At 42.9% G+C, this 27,149-nt stretch overlaps 1 protein-coding gene across 3 annotated transcripts in view; it reads right to left on the bottom strand.

Annotated features, from left to right (window-relative positions):
• dym (dymeclin) overlaps positions 1-27,149 on the bottom strand; it is a 236,771-nt gene that overhangs the window by 58,007 nt on the left and 151,615 nt on the right. For all 3 annotated transcript variants that reach the window (XM_071340876.1, XM_071340858.1, XM_071340867.1), the window contains exon 14: positions 2,497-2,602. In XM_071340876.1, the coding sequence (XP_071196977.1) occupies positions 2,497-2,602 (106 nt within the window). The remainder of the gene's footprint in view (positions 1-2,496; positions 2,603-27,149) is intronic.

Raw genomic sequence — 27,149 nt, 5'->3', positions numbered from 1 at the left:
GATAAAGAGACGACAGGGCGAGGGGCTCTTCCCTTACGCCTGTCTGTGTGGGGGGGTAGAGACGACAGGGCGAGGGGCTCTTCCCTTACGCCTGTCTGTGTGTGGGGGTAGAGACGACAGGGCGAGGGGCTCTTCCCTTACGCCTGTCTGTGTGGGGGATAAAGAGACGACAGGGCGAGGGGCTCTTCCCTTACGCCTGTCTGTGTGGGGGATAAAGAGACGACAGGGCGAGGGGCTCTTCCCTTACGCCTGTCTGTGTGGGGGGGTAGAGACGACAGGGTGAGGGGCTCTTCCCTTACGGCTGTCTGTGTGGGGGATAAAGAGACGACAGGGCGAGGGGCTCTTCCCTTACGCCTGTCTGTGTGGGGGATAAAGAGACGACAGAGCGAGGGGCTCTTCCCTTACGCCTGTCTGTGTGGGGGGGATAAAGAGATGACAGGGCGAGGGGCTCTTCCCTTACGGCTGTCTGTGTGGGGGGTAAAGAGACGACAGAGCGAGGGGCTCTTCCCTTACGCCTGTCTGTGAGGGGGGATAAAGAGACGACAGGGCGAGGGGCTCTTCCCTTACGCCTGTCTGTGTGGGGGGGTAGAGACGACAGGGCGAGGGGCTCTTCCCTTACGCCTGTCTGTGAGGGGGGATAAAGAGACGACAGGGCGAGGTGCTCTTCCCTTACGCCGGTCTGTGTGGGGGGGTAGAGACGACAGGGCGAGGGGATCTTCCCTTACGCCTGTCTGTGTGGGGGGGTAAAGAGACGACAGGGCGAGGGGCTCTTCCCTTACGCCTGTCTGTGTGGGGGGGTAGAGACGACAGGGCGAGGGGCTCTTCCCTTACGCCTGTCTGTGAGGGGGGATAAAGAGACGACAGGGCGAGGGGCTCTTCCCTTACGCCGGTCTGTGTGGGGGGTTAGAGACGACAGGGCGAGGGGATCTTCCCTTACGCCTGTCTGTGTGGGGGGGTAAAGAGACGACAGGGCGAGGGGCTCTTCCCTTACGGCTGTCTGTGTGGGGGGGTAAAGAGACGACAGGGCGAGGGGCTCTTCCCTTACGGCTGTCTGTGTGGGGGGGATAAAGAGACGACAGGGCGAGGTGCTCTTCCCTTACGGCTGTCTGTGTGGGGGGGATAAAGAGATGACAGGGTGAGGGGCTCTTCCCTTACGCCTGTCTGTGTGGGGGGGATAAAGAGATGACAGGGTTAGGGGCTCTTCCCTTACGCCTGTCTGTGTGGGGAGGATAAAGAGACGACAGGGTGAGGGGCTCTTCCCTTACGCCTGTCTGTGTGGGGGGGTAAAGAGACGACAGGGCGAGGGGCTCTTCCCTTACGGCTGTCTGTGTGGGGGGGATAAAGAGAGGACAGGGCGAGGGGCTCTTCCCTTCTGGCTGTCTGTGTGGGGGGGATAAAGAGAGGACAGGGCGAGGGGCTCTTCCCTTACGCCTGTCTGTGTGGGGGGGATAAAGAGAGGACAGGGCGAGGGGCTCTTCCCTTACGGCTGTCTGTGTGGGGGGGATAAAGAGAGGACAGGGCGAGGGGCTCTTCCCTTACGCCTGTCTGTGTGGGGGGGTAAAGAGACGACAGGGCGAGGTGCTCTTCCCTTACGCCTGTCTGTGTGGGGGGGATAAAGAGAGGACAGGGCGAGGGGCTCTTCCCTTACGCCTGTCTGTGTGGGGGATAAAGAGACGACAGGGCGAGGGGATCTTCCCTTACGCCTGTCTGTGTGGGGGGGATAAAGAGAGGACAGGGCGAGGGGCTCTTCCCTTACGGCTGTCTGTGTGGGGGGGTAAAGAGACGACAGGGCGAGGGGCTCTTCCCTTACGCCTGTCTGTGTGGGGGGGTAGAGACGACAGGGCGAGGGGCTCTTCCCTTATGCCTGTCTGTGTGTGTGTGTGTGGGGGGGGGGGATAAAGAGAAGACCGGGTGAGGGGCTCTTTCCTTACGGCTGTCTGTGTGGGGGGGTAAAGAGACGACAGGGCGAGGGGCTCTTCCCTTACGCCTGTCTGTGTGGGGGGGTAGAGACGACAGGGCGAGGGGCTCTTCCCTTATGCCTGTCTGTGTGTGTGTGTGTGGGGGGGGGGGATAAAGAGAAGACCGGGTGAGGGGCTCTTTCCTTACGCTTGTCTGTGTGTGGGGGGGATAACCAGGCACACACCTCAGCTACTCCATCTCGTCTGCAATCCTTGGGACCCCCCCGACGTCTGACGCACACCCTCCCTCCTGTCACACACCCCCGCCCTCACCCATCCCCCCAGACACACACCCAGACACAAAGACACACACGGCACGCACCACGAATGCAGATGCGAACTCAGTGAGAGACGACAGTCAGACCTAGACACACACCCAGACACTCAGATCCAGACATGGCTGGAGGTGCAGGCCCAGGGGATCAGCATTCACTTTGTGTGTGAGGTCAATTTCCCTAGTAGTCCCACCATTGAATCAAAAGATAACTGGGATAAGCCTCGATTTTTCAACGACCAAATCAGTAGCTGCAGTACTCACGTAGTCAGGCAGTACAGAGCTGTCGTCTGCCCCCCGGGGACCTCTCAGAGACTGGGTTGCCTGCTCCAAGACCTTGTTGTGCTTCTTGGACAGCAGTGCAAATAGACTGGAGGGCGAGAGGAAAAGGGGAGAGGAGAGGCAACAGGGCTATTTAGAGTCTTTATAAAGATCAGAGGATTCTGGTATCACAAGACTGGTATCACAAGACTGGTATCACAAGACTGGTATCACAAGACTGGTATCACAAGACTGGTATCACAAGACTGGTATCACAAGACTGGTATCACAAGACTGGTATCACAAGACTGGTATCACAAGACTGGTATCACAAGACTGGTATCACAAGACTGGTATCACAAGACTGGTATCACAAGACTGGTATCACATCCTGGTATCACAAGACTGGTATCACAAGACTGGTATCACATCCTGGTATCACAAGACTGGTATCACATCCTGGTATCACAAGACTGGCTGCACTATTAAAGGCATTATATTTGTCATAGTCTTCGATCCACATAATCCAGACCAGGGATCATCCACTAGATTCAGCCGTGGGACAATTTTCTTTTCAGCAGATGGTCAGGAGGCCAGGACATAATTACAAATAACTTCAAATTGAATGCAAGAAGCCCAAAACAGATAAAATATTTGACTTAAACATAGTAATTTCAAACCTTGCTTACATTTGTATAAGATCACATGTATATCTCTCTATTTTGCGTGAGAATACTTTGGAACAGATTTCCAAAATTAAAATCACTTGGAGCTGATTTTCTTTGTCAGCCAAAGAATTATGATACATAAAAATGACCCGCGGGCCAGCAGTTGGAGAACCCTGATCTGGACCTACTTTTATGAAACAAATACTTCCACTGAGTACTTAACATTAAGAACACCTTCCTAACACTGCGTTGCACCCCCGTTTACACTCAGAACAGCCTCAATTTGTCAGGCCACTCTACAAGGAGTCAAAAGTGTTCCACAGGGATGCTGGCCTGAGGTGAATTTGGAAAGTATTATTTCCACATTTTGTTATGTTACAGCCTTATTCAATTATTATTAGTAGTAGTAGTTTTCCACCTCATCAATCTACACACAATACCCTATAATGACAAAGCAAAAACAGGTTTTTAGAATTTTTGGGAAATTAAAAGTTAAAAACAGAAATACCTTATTTACATAAGTATTCAGACTCTTTGCTATGAGAGTCGAAATTGAGTTCAGGTGCATCTTGTTTCCATTGATCATCCTTGAGATGTTTCTACAACTTGATTGGAGTCCACCTGTTGTAAATTAAATTAATTGGCCACCCGGCGAAACTGAGCAATCGAGGGAGAAGGGCCTTGGTCAGGGAGGTGACAAAGAACACGATGGTCATAGTCCAAAGCTGCCAAAGGTGCTCCAACAAAATACTGACTAAAGGGTCTGAATACTTATGTAAATGTGATAATTGAATTGTTTTTATATTGGTTTTTTGTGCAAACATTTTTTTTAAACTTTTTTTTTTTTTTAGCTTTGTCATTATGAGTATTGGGTGTAAATTGATGAGGGGAAAAAGTCAAGGGATCTGAATACTTTCGGAATGTATTGTATGTTGACTCCAATGCTTCACGCAGTTGTGTCAAGTTGGCTGGATGTTCATTGGGTGGTGGAGCGTTCTTGATACAAACGGGAAATTATTGAGTGTGAAAAACCCAGCAGCATTGCAGTTCTTGACACACAAACCAGTACGCCTGGTACCTACTACCATACCCCGTTCAAAGGCACTTAAATCTTTTGTCTTGCCTTTTCACCCTCTGAATGGCGCACATACATAATCCATGTCTCAGTTGTCTCAAGGCTTAAAAATCCTCCTTTAACCGGTCTCCTCCCCTTCATCTACACTGATTGAAGTGGATTTAACAAGTGACATCAATAAGGGATCATATATTTGACCTGGATTCACCTGGTCAGTCCTAAGTCATGGAAAGAGCAGGTGTTCTTAATGTTTTGTACACTCAGTGTATTTTGGCCAATGTTATGAACAGATCTAACACACAGACACATTTCAGCCTGAGAAAGACAGAGACAGCATCACAGAAGAGATCTCACACACAAACACATTTCAGTCTGAGAAAGACAGAGAGCATCACAGAAGAGATGTAACACAGACACATTTCAGTCTGAGAAAGACAGAGAGCATCACAGAAGAGATGTAACACAGACACATTTCAGCCTGAGAAAGACAGAGAGCATCACAGAAGAGATGTAACACAGACACATTTCAGTCTGAGAAAGACAGAGACAACATCACAGAAGAGATCTCACACAGACACATTTCAGTCTGAGAAAGACAGAGACAGCATCACAGAAGAGATGTAACACAGACACATTTCAGTCTGAGAAAGACAGAGAGCATCACAGAAGAGATATAACACAGACACTAGCGTTGTGTCTGATGCCTGATTGATGTCCGATTTACACATACAGTCTCTCCTTCACAAAACAACACATTCCAAATGTGCAATTTCTCAAGAGCCCAAATGGCACCCTATTCCCTATATAGTGCACTACTTTAGATCAGAGCCCCTATGGCAAACGATTCCCTATATAGTGCACTACTTTAGAACAGAGCCCCTATGGCACCATACTCCCTATATAGTGCACTACTTTAGATCAGAGCCCCTATGGCAAACGATTCCCTATATAGTGCACTACTTTAGAACAGAGCCCCTATGGCACCATACTCCCTATATAGTGCACTACTTTAGAACAGAGCCTAATGGCACCATATTCCCTATATAGTGCACTACTTTAGATCAGAGCCCCTATGGCACCCTATTCCCTTTATAGTGCACTACTTTAGAACAGAGCCTAATGGCACCATATTCCCTATATAGTTCACTACTTTTCTTAGAGATAGGGTGCATATGGGAGGCAGGAACAAGCTCCAGAAACGTACGTGTACATAGATTCTGTAGATAACTCATTCACTACAGATTGGCAGATTGGCACGGCTGGTACTCAGAAGTGTGTAGATTGGCACGGCTGGCACTCAGAAGTGTGTAGATTGGCACGGCTGGCACTCAGAAGTGTGCAGATTGGCACGGCTGGCACTCAGAAGTGTGTAGATTGGCAAGGCAAGGTCGAAACAGACAAGCGGAAATCTGATCTATTTTCTTACTCTTAAGTGTTCCTGAAACCAACTGTCCAATAACACTTTTTAGAGTTGCAGACAATGTGGGTTGCTGTCTGATACTACAACGACTGACTGACTATACATGCAGCTAAGCCAAGCTCTCAGACTGACTATACATGCAGCTAAACCAAGCTCTCAGACTGACTATACATGCAGCTAAACCAAGATTTCAGACTGACTATACATGCAGCTAAGCCAAGCTCTCAGACTGACTATACATGCAGCTAAACCAAGCTCTCAGACTGACTATACATGCAGCTAAACCAAGATTTCAGACTGACTATACATGCAGCTAAACCAAGATTTCAGTTTTCTCCAAAACCAACAAATTGATTATTTATTCGGAACCAAAGTTGTCCGTCCGTCACACAACCTTTGATTTACGGGTACACTAGAGTCGCTCTAGTACCCTTAAAGTAAGTATGTAGGTGACATACTTGATTTGAGCTGCTGTCTAGGGGACTTCTATCAGACACAGACCGGCCTTCATCCCCCAAAACCCAATACCCATTAGAAGGCTTCAATGACAGCAGCATGTGAATAAGGGTCCAATCATATCCTGTGCTAAATGTCCTATATTGTACACATCCCTATGATCTATCTGGTTGATGGGATGGAATGTTATGTCCGGAGCTTCTAGGAACAGTGACATCATCCCGAGTCTCAAATGATACCCCATAGGGCTCGGGTCAAAAGTAGTGCCCTATTTAGAAGGGATGTAACGATTCACATCGGTCCCTGGTTCAAATGTTTAAAATAGGAGGGCATCGGTCTGCTGGATCTGTCAGATATCAATTCAAACATTACGAATTGTAGAAACGACTTTCTTTCTACCTTCAGAAAATACCTCATGCATCCTCTTCTTCAGTGTGGAACTGCATGTAACTGTGGTGACAGTCATTGAACTAAAAGTCATTTCGTATGCCGAACAACCCAAGGCAATATCAGTAGCCTCGTAGCACGCTGACCAACAAGGCAATATCAGTAGCCTCGTAGCACGCTGACCAACAAGGCAATATCAGTAGCCTCGTGGCACGCTGATCAACAAGGTAATATCAGTAGCCTCGTGGCACGCTGACCAACAAGGCAATATCAGTAGCCTCGTAGCACGCTGACCAACAAGGTAATATCAGTAGCCTCGTAGCACCCTGACCAACAAGGTAATATCAGTAGCCTCGTAGCACACTGACCAACAAGGTAATATCAGTAGCCTCGTAGCACACTGACCAACAAGGTAATATCAGTAGCCTCGTAATACGCTGACCAACAAGGTAATATCAGTAGCCTCGTAGCACGCTGACCAACAAGGTAATATCAGTAGCCTCGTAGCACGCTGACCAACAAGGTAATATCAGTAGCCTCGTAGCACGCTGACCAACAAGGTAATATCAGTAGCCTCGTAGCACACTGACCAATTAGGTAATATCAGTAGCCTCGTAGCATGCTGACCAACAAGGTAATATCAGTAGCCTCGTAGCACGCTGACCAACAAGGTAATATCAGTAGCCTCGTAGCACGCTGACCAACAAGGTAATATCAGTAGCCTCGTAGCACGCTGACCAACAAGGTAATATCAGTAGCCTCGTAGCACGCTGACCAACAAGGTAATATCAGTAGCCTCGTAGAACGCTGTCCAACAAGGTAATATCAGTAGCCTCGTAGCACGCTGACCAACAAGGTAATATCAGTAGCCTCGTAGCACGCTGACCAACAAGGTAATATCAGTAGCCTCGTAGCACGCTGACCAACAAGGTAATATCAGTAGCCTCATAGCACGCTGACCAACAAGGTAATATCAGTAGCCTCGTAGAACGCTGTCCAACAAGGTAATATCAGTAGCCTCGTAGCACGCTGACCAACAAGGTAATATCAGTAGCCTCGTAGCACGCTGACCAACAAGGTAATATCAGTAGCCTCGTAGCACGCTGACCAACAAGGTAATATCAGTAGCCTCGTAGCACGCTGACCAACAAGGCAATATCAGTAGCCTTGTAGCACGCTGACCAACAAGGTAATATCAGTAGCCTCGTAGCACGCTGACCAACAAGGCAATATCAGTAGCCTTGTAGCACGCTGACCAACAAGGTAATATCAGTAGCCTCGTAGCATGCTGACCAACAAGGTAATATCAGTAGCCCCGTAGCACGCTGACCAACAAGGTAATATCAGTAGCCTCGTAGCATGCTGACCAACAAGGCAATATCAGTAGCCTCGTAGCACGCTGACCAACAAGGTAATATCAGTAGCCTCGTAGAACGCTGTCCAACAAGGTAGGCCTATTCCTGATTTTGCACATGTTCAATCCGAGTGTCAAAATTTCCCAAAAGGTCTAAACCATTCGATTATGAGACGGGGGTGAAATCCAAAGTTGTGCTATATATTCATTGGCTGTGTCATAGCTCATTTGTAAACATAAATATTGATACATTACTAGCGCTAACACTTTTAATTAGAGAACGACCAACAAAGATTTTATAGTGCAGATGCCAATACCGATTTTTGGGGGGTCAAGGAGGCGATGGCCGATATTGAATATCATTCAATTGAGAAAATGTTGATGACATTTCCCAGAGACAGACATGTATGCATTAATGCTTCAATTTTCAAATGTTTTTCACCAATCTAACTACATAACATAATAGTAATAATTGTATTTGAATGGGAAATCTCTTAACTTGGGTAAATGAAGAAGGCAAAGGCCTACTTACAATACAGGTGAATGCATATTAAATAGGAGTGTGTGCATTGAGTTATTGAGCTTGTTTTGGTTGATCAGTGGAGTCTATGGTGCTACAGATGACAATTTGTCTTCCATTTGGGACTGATATGAGCCTACTGATCAACAACATTTGCATAGAGGCATCAGTCCAGGATGTCATACCTGCATGGAAGGACATCACATAGGCACTGATGTTAGTTTGAGAATATAAAAGAACATCTATCCATTCAAATGGGTACAACGTCATGATGTGTAGTATTGTTTAGTCATTTTCCGTGATCGGGAAAACATTATACAGTGGGGCAAAAAAGTATTTAGTCAGCCACCAATTGTACAAGTTCTCCCACTTAAAAAGATGAGGCCTGTAAAAGACTTACAGAAAACGTTTGACCTCTGTCATTGCCAACAAAGGGTATATAACAAAGTATTGAGATAAACTTTTGTTATTGACCAAATACTTATTTTCCACCATAATTTGCAAATAAATTCATTAAAAATCCTACAATGTGATTTTCTGGATTTTTTTTTCTAATTTTGTCTGTCATAGTTGAAGTGTACATATGATGGAAATTACAGGCCTCTCTCATCTTTTTAAGTGGGAGAACTTGCACAATTGGTGGCTGACTAAATACTTTTTTGCCCCACTGTATATAGGTTTTTAGCTGTCAGGATGCATTTCTAAAACAACTCAGCTGCCAGGATGAAATTCAAATCAACTCAACTCGCTTTTCGTCTGTCTAGAAATGAGCGGGTTGTAACTTGATCGACTGCTACAATAGGATAGAGCAAGGCTTTAACTCCACTCCCTTTCAGATTTCTCCATTGCTCATGTCACTCGCTGCGGTTTACTGCTACTACGATAACTAGCTACGCCGATGACATTCTCTACCAAGACATAAATGTGCATAATATCTAACAAGGAGAGCGAGGGTAGGAAAACATATGACAACGACGATGAGCGTTCTTGTCTGAATGACTCAAATCTGCCCATAGTTCGAGAAGTGAGAACGCTCACACACACACTGATCTACAGCTTTCTTGGTACATAAACATGAAGGAAGATTGTTAGGTCGCTAAACCTATTGCCAACCTTTATTTAGCTATTTTAAAACAATTCCTTTGTTCTCTATTACAACGATCATCTAATCCGACTATCAACATCCAAATTTATGAATATGCTTGCGGCTGGTCAGATCAGCACAGCAGTAAATAGATAACGTTAGACAAAGTTAGATGTACAAAATGATAACCAGCTAACGTTAGCTAGCTACGTTGGCTACTAGCTCCCACCTGATATCTTAGCACCATGTTTATCTAGCCAGCTAGTGAGCATAGTAGCTAATATAGCTAGCTTGCTAACACCACAGATGATAGGGTTATTTATTGTAATCTTTGCTAACAGGTCACATAGCTATCTGCTTAGCTAGTTAGCTAGTAGGTCGGGATGATACCTGTATCGTGGCAAGGAAACAAGACACGAAGTGGATTTAATGTTGAAAACAAACATCATTATGTTGTCATCCACAGTCACATTTCTTTCTTTTCCAAGCTGTAGCACATCATATTTTACATACAGCAGGTTTTAAAGGACCAAAGAGTTTGGTCAGCTTCGTGTTTTCATGTTTGCCATAGAACAAATATTGTGGTACTGGTATTGTCCCGGCCCTACTAGCTAGCGATCATTACTGTGTCATTTATAATGAAATCAGTCCAGCTACGGTCATTACTGTGTCATTTATAAGAAACTCAGTCCAGCTACGGTCATTACTGTGTCATTTATAAGAAACTCAGTCCAGCTACGGTCATTACTGTGTCATTTATAAGAAACTCAGTCCAGCTACGGTCATTACTGTGTCATTTATAAGGAAATCAGTCCAGCTACGGTCATTACTGTGTCATTTATAAGAAACTCAGTCCAGCTACGGTCATTACTGTGTCATTTATAAGAAACTCAGTCCAGCTACGGTCATTACTGTGTCATTTATAAGGAAATCAGTCCAGCTACGGTCATTACTGTGTCATTTATAAGAAACTCAGTCCAGCTACGGTCATTACTGTGTCATTTATAAGGAAATCAGTCCAGCTACGGTCATTGCTGTGTCATTTATAAGAAAATCAGTCCAGCTACGGTCATTACTGTGTCATTTATAAGAAAATCAGTCCAGCTACGGTCATTACTGTGTCATTTATAAGAAAATCAGTCCAGCTACGGTCATTACTGTGTCATTTATAAGAAAATCAGTCCAGCTACGGTCATTACTGTGTCATTTATAAGGAAATCAGTCCAGCTACGGTCATTACTGTGTCATTTATAAGAAAATCAGTCCAGCTACGGTCATTGCTGTGTCATTTATAAGGAAATCAGTCCAGCTACGGTCATTACTGTGTCATTTATAAGGAAATCAGTTCAGCTACGGTCATTGCTGTGTCATTTATAAGGAAATCAGTCCAGCTACGGTCATTACTGTGTCATTTATAAGAAAATCAGTCCAGCTACGGTCATTGCTGTGTCATTTATAAGGAAATCAGTCCAGCTACGGTCATTGCTGTGTCATTTATAAGAAACTCAGTCCAGCTACGGTCATTACTGTGTCATTTATAAGGAAATCAGTCCAGCTACGGTCATTACTGTGTCATTTATAAGAAAATCAGTCCAGCTACGGTCATTGCTGTGTCATTTATAAGGAAATCAGTCCAGCTACGGTCATTACTGTGTCATTTATAAGAAACTCAGTCCAGCTAAGGTCATTACTGTGTCATTTATAAGGAAATCAGTCCAGCTACGGTCATTACTGTGTCATTTATAAGAAACTCAGTCCAGCTACGGTCATTACTGTGTCATTTATAAGGAAATCAGTCCAGCTACGGTCATTACTGTGTCATTTATAAGGAAATCAGTCCAGCTACGGTCATTGCTGTGTCATTTATAAGAAAATCAGTCCAGCTACGGTCATTGCTGTGTCATTTATAAGAAAATCAGTCCAGCTACGGTCATTACTGTGTCATTTATAAGAAAATCAGTCCAGCTACGGTCATTACTGTGTCATTTATAAGAAAATCAGTCCAGCTACGGTCATTACTGTGTCATTTATAAGAAAATCAGTCCAGCTACGGTCATTACTGTGTCATTTATAAGGAAATCAGTCCAGCTACGGTCATTACTGTGTCATTTATAAGAAAATCAGTCCAGCTACGGTCATTGCTGTGTCATTTATAAGGAAATCAGTCCAGCTACGGTCATTACTGTGTCATTTATAAGGAAATCAGTTCAGCTACGGTCATTGCTGTGTCATTTATAAGGAAATCAGTCCAGCTACGGTCATTACTGTGTCATTTATAAGAAAATCAGTCCAGCTACGGTCATTGCTGTGTCATTTATAAGGAAATCAGTCCAGCTACGGTCATTGCTGTGTCATTTATAAGAAACTCAGTCCAGCTACGGTCATTACTGTGTCATTTATAAGGAAATCAGTCCAGCTACGGTCATTACTGTGTCATTTATAAGAAAATCAGTCCAGCTACGGTCATTGCTGTGTCATTTATAAGGAAATCAGTCCAGCTACGGTCATTACTGTGTCATTTATAAGAAACTCAGTCCAGCTACGGTCATTACTGTGTCATTTATAAGGAAATCAGTCCAGCTACGGTCATTACTGTGTCATTTATAAGAAACTCAGTCCAGCTACGGTCATTACTGTGTCATTTATAAGGAAATCAGTCCAGCTACGGTCATTACTGTGTCATTTATAAGGAAATCAGTCCAGCTACGGTCATTGCTGTGTCATTTATAAGAAAATCAGTCCAGCTACGGTCATTACTGTGTCATTTATAAGAAACTCAGTCCAGCTACGGTCATTACTGTGTCATTTATAAGGAAATCAGTCCAGCTACGGTCATTACTGTGTCATTTATAAGGAAATCAGTCCAGCTACGGTCATTACTGTGTCATTTATAAGAAACTCAGTCCAGCTACGGTCATTACTGTGTCATTTATAAGGAAATCAGTCCAGCTACGGTCATTACTGTGTCATTTATAAGGAAATCAGTCCAGCTACGGTCATTACTGTGTCATTTATAAGAAACTCAGTCCAGCTACGGTCATTACTGTGTCATTTATAAGAAACTCAGTCCAGCTACGGTCATTACTGTGTCATTTATAAGAAACTCAGTCCAGCTACGGTCATTACTGTGTCATTTATAAGAAAATCAGTCCAGCTACGGTCATTGCTGTGTCATTTATAAGAAACTCAGTCCAGCTACGGTCATTACTGTGTCATTTATAAGGAAATCAGTCCAGCTACGGTCATTGCTGTGTCATTTATAAGAAACTCAGTCCAGCTACGGTCATTACTGTGTCATTTATAAGGAAATCAGTCCAGCTACGGTCATTGCTGTGTCATTTATAAGAAACTCAGTCCAGCTACGGTCATTGCTGTGTCATTTATAAGAAAATCAGTCCAGCTACGGTCATTGCTGTGTCATTTATAAGAAAATCAGTCCAGCTACGGTCATTGCTGTGTCATTTATAAGGAAATCAGTCCAGCTACGGTCATTACTGTGTCATTTATAAGGAAATCAGTCCAGCTACGGTCATTGCTGTGTCATTTATAAGGAAATCAGTCCAGCTACGGTCATTGCTGTGTCATTTATAAGAAACTCAGTCCAGCTACGGTCATTACTGTGTCATTTATAAGGAAATCAGTCCAGCTACGGTCATTGCTGTGTCATTTATAAGAAACTCAGTCCAGCTACGGTCATTACTGTGTCATTTATAAGGAAATCAGTCCAGCTACGGTCATTGCTGTGTCATTTATAAGAAACTCAGTCCAGCTACGGTCATTACTGTGTCATTTATAAGAAAATCAGTCCAGCTACGGTCATTGCTGTGTCATTTATAAGAAAATCAGTCCAGCTACGGTCATTGCTGTGTCATTTATAAGGAAATCAGTCCAGCTACGGTCATTACTGTGTCATTTATAAGGAAATCAGTCCAGCTACGGTCATTACTGTGTCATTTATAAGAAACTCAGTCCAGCTACGGTCATTACTGTGTCATTTATAAGAAAATCAGTCCAGCTACGGTCATTACTGTGTCATTTATAAGAAACTCAGTCCAGCTACGGTCATTACTGTGTCATTTATAAGAAAATCAGTCCAGCTACGGTCATTGCTGTGTCATTTATAAGAAACTCAGTCCAGCTACGGTCATTACTGTGTCATTTATAAGGAAATCAGTCCAGCTACGGTCATTGCTGTGTCATTTATAAGAAACTCAGTCCAGCTACGGTCATTACTGTGTCATTTATAAGGAAATCAGTCCAGCTACGGTCATTGCTGTGTCATTTATAAGAAACTCAGTCCAGCTACGGTCATTACTGTGTCATTTATAAGAAAATCAGTCCAGCTACGGTCATTGCTGTGTCATTTATAAGAAAATCAGTCCAGCTACGGTCATTGCTGTGTCATTTATAAGAAAATCAGTCCAGCTACGGTCATTACTGTGTCATTTATAAGAAACTCAGTCCAGCTACGGTCATTACTGTGTCATTTATAAGGAAATCAGTCCAGCTACGGTCATTTCTGTGTCATTTATAAGAAAATCAGTCCAGCTACGGTCATTACTGTGTCATTTATAAGAAAATCAGTCCAGCTACGGTCATTACTGTGTCATTTATAAGAAACTCAGTCCAGCTACGGTCATTACTGTGTCATTTATAAGGAAATCAGTCCAGCTACGGTCATTGCTGTGTCATTTATAAGAAACTCAGTCCAGCTACGGTCATTACTGTGTCATTTATAAGGAAATCAGTCTAGCTACGGTCATTGCTGTGTCATTTATAAGAAACTCAGTCCAGCTACGGTCATTACTGTGTCATTTATAAGAAAATCAGTCCAGCTACGGTCATTACTGTGTCATTTATAAGAAACTCAGTCCAGCTACGGTCATTGCTGTGTCATTTATAAGAAAATCAGTCCAGCTACGGTCATTGCTGTGTCATTTATAAGAAAATCAGTCCAGCTACGGTCATTGCTGTGTCATTTATAAGGAAATCAGTCCAGCTACGGTCATTACTGTGTCATTTATAAGGAAATCAGTCCAGCTACGGTCATTGCTGTGTCATTTATAAGGAAATCAGTCCAGCTACGGTCATTGCTGTGTCATTTATAAGAAACTCAGTCCAGCTACGGTCATTACTGTGTCATTTATAAGGAAATCAGTCCAGCTACGGTCATTGCTGTGTCATTTATAAGAAACTCAGTCCAGCTACGGTCATTACTGTGTCATTTATAAGGAAATCAGTCCAGCTACGGTCATTGCTGTGTCATTTATAAGAAACTCAGTCCAGCTACGGTCATTACTGTGTCATTTATAAGAAAATCAGTCCAGCTACGGTCATTGCTGTGTCATTTATAAGAAAATCAGTCCAGCTACGGTCATTGCTGTGTCATTTATAAGGAAATCAGTCCAGCTACGGTCATTACTGTGTCATTTATAAGGAAATCAGTCCAGCTACGGTCATTACTGTGTCATTTATAAGAAACTCAGTCCAGCTACGGTCATTACTGTGTCATTTATAAGAAAATCAGTCCAGCTACGGTCATTACTGTGTCATTTATAAGAAACTCAGTCCAGCTACGGTCATTACTGTGTCATTTATAAGAAAATCAGTCCAGCTACGGTCATTGCTGTGTCATTTATAAGAAACTCAGTCCAGCTACGGTCATTACTGTGTCATTTATAAGGAAATCAGTCCAGCTACGGTCATTGCTGTGTCATTTATAAGAAACTCAGTCCAGCTACGGTCATTACTGTGTCATTTATAAGGAAATCAGTCCAGCTACGGTCATTGCTGTGTCATTTATAAGAAACTCAGTCCAGCTACGGTCATTGCTGTGTCATTTATAAGAAAATCAGTCCAGCTACGGTCATTGCTGTGTCATTTATAAGAAAATCAGTCCAGCTACGGTCATTGCTGTGTCATTTATAAGGAAATCAGTCCAGCTACGGTCATTACTGTGTCATTTATAAGGAAATCAGTCCAGCTACGGTCATTGCTGTGTCATTTATAAGGAAATCAGTCCAGCTACGGTCATTGCTGTGTCATTTATAAGAAACTCAGTCCAGCTACGGTCATTACTGTGTCATTTATAAGGAAATCAGTCCAGCTACGGTCATTGCTGTGTCATTTATAAGAAACTCAGTCCAGCTACGGTCATTACTGTGTCATTTATAAGGAAATCAGTCCAGCTACGGTCATTGCTGTGTCATTTATAAGAAACTCAGTCCAGCTACGGTCATTACTGTGTCATTTATAAGAAAATCAGTCCAGCTACGGTCATTGCTGTGTCATTTATAAGAAAATCAGTCCAGCTACGGTCATTGCTGTGTCATTTATAAGGAAATCAGTCCAGCTACGGTCATTACTGTGTCATTTATAAGGAAATCAGTCCAGCTACGGTCATTACTGTGTCATTTATAAGAAACTCAGTCCAGCTACGGTCATTACTGTGTCATTTATAAGAAAATCAGTCCAGCTACGGTCATTACTGTGTCATTTATAAGAAACTCAGTCCAGCTACGGTCATTACTGTGTCATTTATAAGAAAATCAGTCCAGCTACGGTCATTGCTGTGTCATTTATAAGAAACTCAGTCCAGCTACGGTCATTACTGTGTCATTTATAAGGAAATCAGTCCAGCTACGGTCATTGCTGTGTCATTTATAAGAAACTCAGTCCAGCTACGGTCATTACTGTGTCATTTATAAGGAAATCAGTCCAGCTACGGTCATTGCTGTGTCATTTATAAGAAACTCAGTCCAGCTACGGTCATTACTGTGTCATTTATAAGAAAATCAGTCCAGCTACGGTCATTGCTGTGTCATTTATAAGAAAATCAGTCCAGCTACGGTCATTGCTGTGTCATTTATAAGAAAATCAGTCCAGCTACGGTCATTACTGTGTCATTTATAAGAAACTCAGTCCAGCTACGGTCATTACTGTGTCATTTATAAGGAAATCAGTCCAGCTACGGTCATTTCTGTGTCATTTATAAGAAAATCAGTCCAGCTACGGTCATTACTGTGTCATTTATAAGAAAATCAGTCCAGCTACGGTCATTACTGTGTCATTTATAAGAAACTCAGTCCAGCTACGGTCATTACTGTGTCATTTATAAGGAAATCAGTCCAGCTACGGTCATTGCTGTGTCATTTATAAGAAACTCAGTCCAGCTACGGTCATTACTGTGTCATTTATAAGGAAATCAGTCTAGCTACGGTCATTGCTGTGTCATTTATAAGAAACTCAGTCCAGCTACGGTCATTACTGTGTCATTTATAAGAAAATCAGTCCAGCTACGGTCATTACTGTGTCATTTATAAGAAACTCAGTCCAGCTACGGTCATTGCTGTGTCATTTATAAGAAAATCAGTCCAGCTACGGTCATTGCTGTGTCATTTATAAGAAAATCAGTCCAGCTACGGTCATTGCTGTGTCATTTATAAGGAAATCAGTCCAGCTACGGTCATTACTGTGTCATTTATAAGGAAATCAGTCCAGCTACGGTCATTGCTGTGTCATTTATAAGGAAATCAGTCCAGCTACGGTCATTGCTGTGTCATTTATAAGAAACTCAGTCCAGCTACGGTCATTACTGTGTCATTTATAAGGAAATCAGTCCAGCTACGGTCATTGCTGTGTCATTTATAAGAAACTCAGTCCAGCTACGGTCATTACTGTGTCATTTATAAGGAAATCAGTCCAGCTACGGTCATTGCTGTGTCATTTATAAGAAACTCAGTCCAGCTACGGTCATTACTGTGTCATTTATAAGAAAATCAGTCCAGCTACGGTCATTGCTGTGTCATTTATAAGAAAATCAGTCCAGCTACGGTCATTGCTGTGTCATTTATAAGGAAATCAGTCCAGCTACGGTCATTACTGTGTCATTTATAAGGAAATCAGTCCAGCTACGGTCATTACTGTGTCATTTATAAGAAACTCAGTCCAGCTACGGTCATTACTGTGTCATTTATAAGAAAATCAGTCCAGCTACGGTCATTACTGTGTCATTTATAAGAAACTCAGTCCAGCTACGGTCATTACTGTGTCATTTATAAGAAAATCAGTCCAGCTACGGTCATTGCTGTGTCATTTATAAGAAACTCAGTCCAGCTACGGTCATTACTGTGTCATTTATAAGGAAATCAGTCCAGCTACGGTCATTGCTGTGTCATTTATAAGAAACTCAGTCCAGCTACGGTCATTACTGTGTCATTTATAAGGAAATCAGTCCAGCTACGGTCATTGCTGTGTCATTTATAAGAAACTCAGTCCAGCTACGGTCATTACTGTGTCATTTATAAGAAAATCAGTCCAGCTACGGTCATTGCTGTGTCATTTATAAGAAAATCAGTCCAGCTACGGTCATTGCTGTGTCATTTATAAGAAAATCAGTCCAGCTACGGTCATTACTGTGTCATTTATAAGAAACTCAGTCCAGCTACGGTCATTACTGTGTCATTTATAAGGAAATCAGTCCAGCTACGGTCATTTCTGTGTCATTTATAAGAAAATCAGTCCAGCTACGGTCATTACTGTGTCATTTATAAGAAAATCAGTCCAGCTACGGTCATTACTGTGTCATTTATAAGAAACTCAGTCCAGCTACGGTCATTACTGTGTCATTTATAAGGAAATCAGTCCAGCTACGGTCATTGCTGTGTCATTTATAAGAAACTCAGTCCAGCTACGGTCATTACTGTGTCATTTATAAGGAAATCAGTCTAGCTACGGTCATTGCTGTGTCATTTATAAGAAACTCAGTCCAGCTACGGTCATTACTGTGTCATTTATAAGAAAATCAGTCCAGCTACGGTCATTACTGTGTCATTTATAAGAAAATCAGTCCAGCTACGGTCATTGCTGTGTCATTTATAAGGAAATCAGTCCAGCTACGGTCATTACTGTGTCATTTATAAGGAAATCAGTCCAGCTACGGTCATTGCTGTGTCATTTATAAGGAAATCAGTCCAGCTACGGTCATTACTGTGTCATTTATAAGAAACTCAGTCCAGCTACGGTCATTACTGTGTCATTTATAAGGAAATCAGTCCAGCTACGGTCATTACTGTGTCATTTATAAGGAAATCAGTCCAGCTACGGTCATTGCTGTGTCATTTATAAGAAAATCAGTCCAGCTACGGTCATTACTGTGTCATTTATAAGAAACTCAGTCCAGCTACGGTCATTACTGTGTCATTTATAAGGAAATCAGTCCAGCTACGGTCATTACTGTGTCATTTATAAGGAAATCAGTCCAGCTACGGTCATTACTGTGTCATTTATAAGAAACTCAGTCCAGCTACGGTCATTACTGTGTCATTTATAAGGAAATCAGTCCAGCTACGGTCATTACTGTGTCATTTATAAGGAAATCAGTCCAGCTACGGTCATTACTGTGTCATTTATAAGAAACTCAGTCCAGCTACGGTCATTACTGTGTCATTTATAAGAAACTCAGTCCAGCTACGGTCATTACTGTGTCATTTATAAGAAACTCAGTCCAGCTACGGTCATTACTGTGTCATTTATAAGAAAATCAGTCCAGCTACGGTCATTGCTGTGTCATTTATAAGAAACTCAGTCCAGCTACGGTCATTACTGTGTCATTTATAAGGAAATCAGTCCAGCTACGGTCATTGCTGTGTCATTTATAAGAAACTCAGTCCAGCTACGGTCATTACTGTGTCATTTATAAGGAAATCAGTCCAGCTACGGTCATTGCTGTGTCATTTATAAGAAACTCAGTCCAGCTACGGTCATTACTGTGTCATTTATAAGAAAATCAGTCCAGCTACGGTCATTGCTGTGTCATTTATAAGAAAATCAGTCCAGCTACGGTCATTGCTGTGTCATTTATAAGGAAATCAGTCCAGCTACGGTCATTACTGTGTCATTTATAAGGAAATCAGTCCAGCTACGGTCATTGCTGTGTCATTTATAAGGAAATCAGTCCAGCTACGGTCATTACTGTGTCATTTATAAGAAACTCAGTCCAGCTACGGTCATTACTGTGTCATTTATAAGGAAATCAGTCCAGCTACGGTCATTACTGTGTCATTTATAAGAAACTCAGTCCAGCTACGGTCATTACTGTGTCATTTATAAGGAAATCAGTCCAGCTACGGTCATTACTGTGTCATTTATAAGAAAATCAGTCCAGCTACGGTCATTACTGTGTCATTTATAAGAAAATCAGTCCAGCTACGGTCATTACTGTGTCATTTATAAGAAAATCAGTCCAGCTACGGTCATTACTGTGTCATTTATAAGGAAATCAGTCCAGCTACGGTCATTACTGTGTCATTTATAAGAAACTCAGTCCAGCTACGGTCATTACTGTGTCATTTATAAGAAACTCAGTCCAGCTACGGTCATTACTGTGTCATTTATAAGAAACTCAGTCCAGCTACGGTCATTACTGTGTCATTTATAAGAAAATCAGTCCAGCTACGGTCATTGCTGTGTCATTTATAAGAAACTCAGTCCAGCTACGGTCATTACTGTGTCATTTATAAGGAAATCAGTCCAGCTACGGTCATTACTGTGTCATTTATAAGAAAATCAGTCCAGCTACGGTCATTACTGTGTCATTTATAAGGAAATCAGTCCAGCTACGGTCATTACTGTGTCATTTATAAGAAAATCAGTCCAGCTACGGTCATTGCTGTGTCATTTATAAGGAAATCAGTCCAGCTACGGTCATTACTGTGTCATTTATAAGGAAATCAGTCCAGCTACGGTCATTGCTGTGTCATTTATAAGGAAATCAGTCCAGCTACGGTCATTACTGTGTCATTTATAAGAAAATCAGTCCAGCTACGGTCATTGCTGTGTCATTTATAAGGAAATCAGTCCAGCTACGGTCATTGCTGTGTCATTTATAAGAAACTCAGCCCAGCTACGGTCATTACTGTGTCATTTATAAGGAAATCAGTCCAGCTACGGTCATTACTGTGTCATTTATAAGAAACTCAGTCCAGCTACGGTCATTACTGTGTCATTTATAAGAAACTCAGTCCAGCTACGGTCATTACTGTGTCATTTATAAGAAACTCAGTCCAGCTACGGTCATTACTGTGTCATTTATAAGAAAATCAGTCCAGCTACGGTCATTACTGTGTCATTTATAAGGAAATCAGTCCAGCTACGGTCATTACTGTGTCATTTATAAGAAACTCAGTCCAGCTACGGTCATTACTGTGTCATTTATAAGAAACTCAGTCCAGCTACGGTCATTACTGTGTCATTTATAAGAAACTCAGTCCAGCTACGGTCATTACTGTGTCATTTATAAGAAAATCAGTCCAGCTACGGTCATTGCTGTGTCATTTATAAGAAACTCAGTCCAGCTACGGTCATTACTGTGTCATTTATAAGGAAATCAGTCCAGCTACGGTCATTGCTGTGTCATTTATAAGGAAATCAGTCCAGCTACGGTCATTGCTGTGTCATTTATAAGAAACTCAGTCCAGCTACGGTCATTACTGTGTCATTTATAAGGAAATCAGTCCAGCTACGGTCATTGCTGTGTCATTTATAAGAAACTCAGTCCAGCTACGGTCATTACTGTGTCATTTATAAGAAAATCAGTCCAGCTACGGTCATTACTGTGTCATTTATAAGAAAATCAGTCCAGCTACGGTCATTACTGTGTCATTTATAAGAAAATCAGTCCAGCTACGGTCATTACTGTGTCATTTATAAGGAAATCAGTCCAGCTACGGTCATTACTGTGTCATTTATAAGAAAATCAGTCCAGCTACGGTCATTGCTGTGTCATTTATAAGGAAATCAGTCCAGCTACGGTCATTACTGTGTCATTTATAAGGAAATCAGTCCAGCTACGGTCATTGCTGTGTCATTTATAAGGAAATCAGTCCAGCTACGGTCATTACTGTGTCATTTATAAGAAAATCAGTCCAGCTACGGTCATTGCTGTGTCATTTATAAGGAAATCAGTCCAGCTACGGTCATTGCTGTGTCATTTATAAGAAACTCAGTCCAGCTACGGTCATTACTGTGTCATTTATAAGGAAATCAGTCCAGCTACGGTCATTACTGTGTCATTTATAAGAAACTCAGTCCAGCTACGGTCATTACTGTGTCATTTATAAGAAACTCAGTCCAGCTACGGTCATTACTGTGTCATTTATAAGAAACTCAGTCCAGCTACGGTCATTACTGTGTCATTTATAAGAAAATCAGTCCAGCTACGGTCATTGCTGTGTCATTTATAAGAAACTCAGTCCAGCTACGGTCATTACTGTGTCATTTATAAGGAAATCAGTCCAGCTACGGTCATTGCTGTGTCATTTATAAGAAACTCAGTCCAGCTACGGTCATTACTGTGTCATTTATAAGGAAATCAGTCCAGCTACGGTCATTGCTGTGTCATTTATAAGAAACTCAGTCCAGCTACGGTCATTACTGTGTCATTTATAAGAAAATCAGTCCAGCTACGGTCATTGCTGTGTCATTTATAAGAAAATCAGTCCAGCTACGGTCATTGCTGTGTCATTTATAAGGAAATCAGTCCAGCTACGGTCATTACTGTGTCATTTATAAGGAAATCAGTCCAGCTACGGTCATTGCTGTGTCATTTATAAGGAAATCAGTCCAGCTACGGTCATTACTGTGTCATTTATAAGAAACTCAGTCCAGCTACGGTCATTACTGTGTCATTTATAAGAAACTCAGTCCAGCTACGGTCATTACTGTGTCATTTATAAGAAACTCAGTCCAGCTACGGTCATTACTGTGTCATTTATAAGGAAATCAGTCCAGCTACGGTCATTACTGTGTCATTTATAAGAAAATCAGTCCAGCTACGGTCATTACTGTGTCATTTATAAGAAAATCAGTCCAGCTACGGTCATTGCTGTGTCATTTATAAGAAAATCAGTCCAGCTACGGTCATTACTGTGTCATTTATAAGAAACTCAGTCCAGCTACGGTCATTACTGTGTCATTTATAAGGAAATTAGTCCAGCTACGGTCATTACTGTGTCATTTATAAGAAAATCAGTCCAGCTACGGTCATTGCTGTGTCATTTATAAGGAAATCAGTCCAGCTACGGTCATTACTGTGTCATTTATAAGAAACTCAGTCCAGCTACGGTCATTACTGTGTCATTTATAAGGAAATCAGTCCAGCTACGGTCATTACTGTGTCATTTATAAGAAACTCAGTCCAGCTACGGTCATTACTGTGTCATTTATAAGGAAATCAGTCCAGCTACGGTCATTACTGTGTCATTTATAAGAAAATCAGTCCAGCTACGGTCACTACTGTGTCATTTATAAGGAAATCAGTCCAGCTACGGTCATTGCTGTGTCATTTATAAGAAAATCAGTCCAGCTACGGTCATTACTGTGTCATTTATAAGGAAATCAGTCCAGCTACGGTCATTACTGTGTCATTTATAAGGAAATCAGTCCAGCTACGGTCATTACTGTGTCATTTATAAGGAAATCAGTCCAGCTACGGTCATTACTGTGTCATTTATAAGAAACTCAGTCCAGCTACGGTCATTACTGTGTCATTTATAAGAAACTCAGTCCAGCTACGGTCATTACTGTGTCATTTATAAGAAACTCAGTCCAGCTACGGTCATTACTGTGTCATTTATAAGGAAATCAGTCCAGCTACGGTCATTACTGTGTCATTTATAAGAAAATCAGTCCAGCTACGGTCATTGCTGTGTCATTTATAAGAAAATCAGTCCAGCTACGGTCATTACTGTGTCATTTATAAGAAACTCAGTCCAGCTACGGTCATTACTGTGTCATTTATAAGGAAATTAGTCCAGCTACGGTCATTACTGTGTCATTTATAAGAAAATCAGTCCAGCTACGGTCATTGCTGTGTCATTTATAAGGAAATCAGTCCAGCTACGGTCATTACTGTGTCATTTATAAGAAACTCAGTCCAGCTACGGTCATTACTGTGTCATTTATAAGGAAATCAGTCCAGCTACGGTCATTACTGTGTCATTTATAAGAAACTCAGTCCAGCTACGGTCATTACTGTGTCATTTATAAGGAAATCAGTCCAGCTACGGTCATTACTGTGTCATTTATAAGAAAATCAGTCCAGCTACGGTCACTACTGTGTCATTTATAAGGAAATCAGTCCAGCTACGGTCATTGCTGTGTCATTTATAAGAAAATCAGTCCAGCTACGGTCATTACTGTGTCATTTATAAGGAAATCAGTCCAGCTACGGTCATTACTGTGTCATTTATAAGGAAATCAGTCCAGCTACGGTCATTACTGTGTCATTTATAAGGAAATCAGTCCAGCTACGGTCATTACTGTGTCATTTATAAGAAACTCAGTCCAGCTACGGTCATTACTGTGTCATTTATAAGGAAATCAGTCCAGCTACGGTCATTACTGTGTCATTTATAAGGAAATCAGTCCAGCTACGGTCATTGCTGTGTCATTTATAAGGAAATCAGTCCAGCTACGGTCATTGCTGTGTCATTTATAAGGAAATCAGTCCAGCTACGGTCATTACTGTGTCATTTATAAGGAAATCAGTCCAGCTACGGTCATTACTGTGTCATTTATAAGGAAATCAGTCCAGCTACGGTCATCGCCATCCAAGATGGCGTAGCAGTCAGATGTCCTTTGTCCTCGTCCTGTCCCGTGTATATATTTTTTATATATTTTTCTTCGCATTTCTTTTATATATATATTTTTTCTTCTTAAAAACTCAACTTCAAAACACTCTCCTGCAACCTACCTCACCAAATGTGGTGCGGATCTGCTTTTTTTCTCCTCAAAGGTATTATTCACCTCGTATCCGAAATCTACAACAGAAGCTAGCCAGTAGTTAGCCAGCTCACAAGCTAACGTGAGTAGTTCAGCTAACCACAGCTAGCGCTTATCAGCTATCCTTTAGCTCTGAAAACTATTGCCAGTTTTGTACAACGCGACTCAGACCAGAGCATACCAGACCTATTTTCTCTCCATATCCCCGGATTTTTACCGCAATCTCTGGACATTTACACCTGGATCTTGCAGCTAACTAGCTGCTATCCGAGTGACTATTGGCTAACATCAATTCCGGAGCAAACACCAATTATCCCGGAGCTAGCCAGCTGAAGAGTTCCATCAGCCACTCCTGGGCTACAATCACCTATCCGGACCCGTTTTACTGCCGATGCGGAGCCCCGCCGGGCCTTCACGACTGGGATACCGACGTTATCTGCCCGAGGGAGTTATTCATCTAGCCAGAAGTTAGCCAGCTCACAAGCTAACGTGAGTAGTTCAGCTAACCACAGCTAGCGCTTATCAGCTATCCTTTAGCTCTGAAAACTATTGCCAGTTTTGTACAACGCGACTCAGACCAGAGCATACCAGACCTATTTTCTCTCCATATCCCCGGATTTTTAGCGCAATCTCTGGACATTTACACCTGGATCTTGCAGCTAACTAGCTGCTATCCGAGTGACTATTGGCTAACATCAATTCCGGAGCAAACACCAATTATCCCGGAGCTAGCCAGCTGAAGAGTTCCATCAGCCACTCCTGGGCTACAATTACCTATCCGGACCCGTTTTACTGCCGATGCGGAGCCCCACCGGGCCTTCACGACTGGGATACCGACGTTATCTGCCCGAGGGAGTTATTCAACTGGCCCCTCCATCGCGACGTAACCTGAACGCACATATGCTAACTGCGGCCCGCTAATCGTTAGCTGTCTTGAGCATATCGGCTGCTATCTGAACAGGTCTATCGAACAATCTTACGCCGCGGGCTAGCTTAGTGGAGGCCTCACTGCTCCATCTACGGCTGGCCCCTGGACACTATGATCACTTGGCTACATAGCTGATGCTTGCTTGACTGTCCATTAATTCACGGTACTCCATTCCGTTTATTTGTGTTTTATCTGTCGGCTCTGTGCTTTAACTCAGGATCTGTGTGTAGTTAATCCGACCCTCTCTGCCTAGCCGTCGCCATTTTTACCTGCTGCTGCTGTGTTAACTGACTAGCTGCTGTTATCTCACCTGTTGTTTTAGCTAGCTCTCCCAATCAAGACCTGCAATCACTTTATGCCTTATTGTATGTCTCCCTCAAATATCAATATGCCTTGCATACTGTTGTTCAGGCTAGCTATCATTGTTTTGGTTTGCAATGGACCCCGTAGTTCCACTCTCCGTACCTCTGATACCCCCTTCGTCCCACCCCCCACACATGCGGTGACCTCACCCATTGAGACCAGCATGTCCAGAGATACAACCTCTCTTATCATCACCCAGTGCCTGGGCTTGCCTCCGCTGTACCCGTGCCCCACCATACCCCTGTCTGCACATTATGCCCAGAATCTATTCTACCACGCCCATAAATCTGCTCCTTTTATTCTTTGTCCCCAACGCTCTAGGCGACCAGTTTTGATAGCCTTTAGCCGCACCCTCATCCTACTACTCCTCTGTTCCTCGGGTGATGTGGAGGTAAACCCAGGCCCTGCATGTCCCCAGTCACCCTCATTTGTTGACTTCTGTGATCGAAAAAGCCTTGGCCTCATGCATGTCAACATCAGAAGCCTCCTCCCTAAGTTTGCCTTACTCACCGCTTTAGCACACTCTGCCAACCCTGATGTCCTTGCCGTGTCCGAATCCTGGCTTAGGAAGGCCACCAAAAATTCTGAGATTTCCATACCCAACTATAACACTTTCCGTCAAGATAGAACTGCCAAAGGGGGAGGAGTTGCAATCTACTGCAGAGATAGCCTGCAAAGTTCTGTCATACTTTCCAGGTCTATGCCCAAACAGTTCGAACTTCTAATTTTAAAAATTAATCTCTCCAGAAATAAGTCTCTCACTGTTGCCGCCTGCTACCGACCCCCCTCAGCTCCCAGCTGTGCCCTGGACACCATCTGTGAATTGATCGCTCCCCATCTAGCTTCAGAGTTTGTTCTGTTAGGTGACCTAAACTGGGATATGCTTAACACCCCGGCAGTCCTACAATCCAAGCTTGATGCCCTCAATCTCACACAAATCATCAAGGAACCCACCAGGTACAACCCTAAATCCGTAAACATGGGCACCCTAATAGACATTATCCTGACCAACCTGCCCTCCAAATACACCTCTGCTGTCTTCAATCAAGATCTCAGTGATCACTGCCTCATTGCCTGTATCCGCCACGGGTCCGCGGTCAAACGACCACCCCTCATCACTGTCAAACGCTCCCTAAAACACTTCTGCGAGCAGGCCTTTCTAATCGACCTGGCCCGGGTTCCCTGGAAGGATATTGACCTCATCCCGTCAGTTGAGGATGCCTGGTCATTCTTTAAATGTTACTTCCTCACCATATTAGACAAGCATGCTCCGTTCAAAAAATGCAGAACCAAGAACAGATATAGCCCCTGGTTCACTCCAGACCTGACTGCCCTCGACCAGCACAAAAACATCCTGTGGCGAACTGCAATAGCATCGAAGAGCCCCCGCGATATGCAACTGTTCAGGGAAGTCAGGAACCAATACACGCAGTCAGTCAGGAAAGCAAAGGCCAGCTTTTTCAAGCAGAAATTTGCATCCTGTAGCTCTAACTCCAAAAAGTTCTGGGATACTGTAAAGTCCATGGAGAACAAGAGCACCTCCTCCCAGCTGCCCACTGCACTGAGGCTAGGTAACACGGTCACCACCGATAAATCCGTGATAATCGAAGACTTCAACAA

This window comes from Salvelinus alpinus, chromosome 1 (assembly GCF_045679555.1).
Source record: "Salvelinus alpinus chromosome 1, SLU_Salpinus.1, whole genome shotgun sequence".
Taxonomy (NCBI): domain Eukaryota; kingdom Metazoa; phylum Chordata; class Actinopteri; order Salmoniformes; family Salmonidae; genus Salvelinus; species Salvelinus alpinus.
This window is presented reverse-complemented; position numbering and strand designations above follow the sequence as displayed.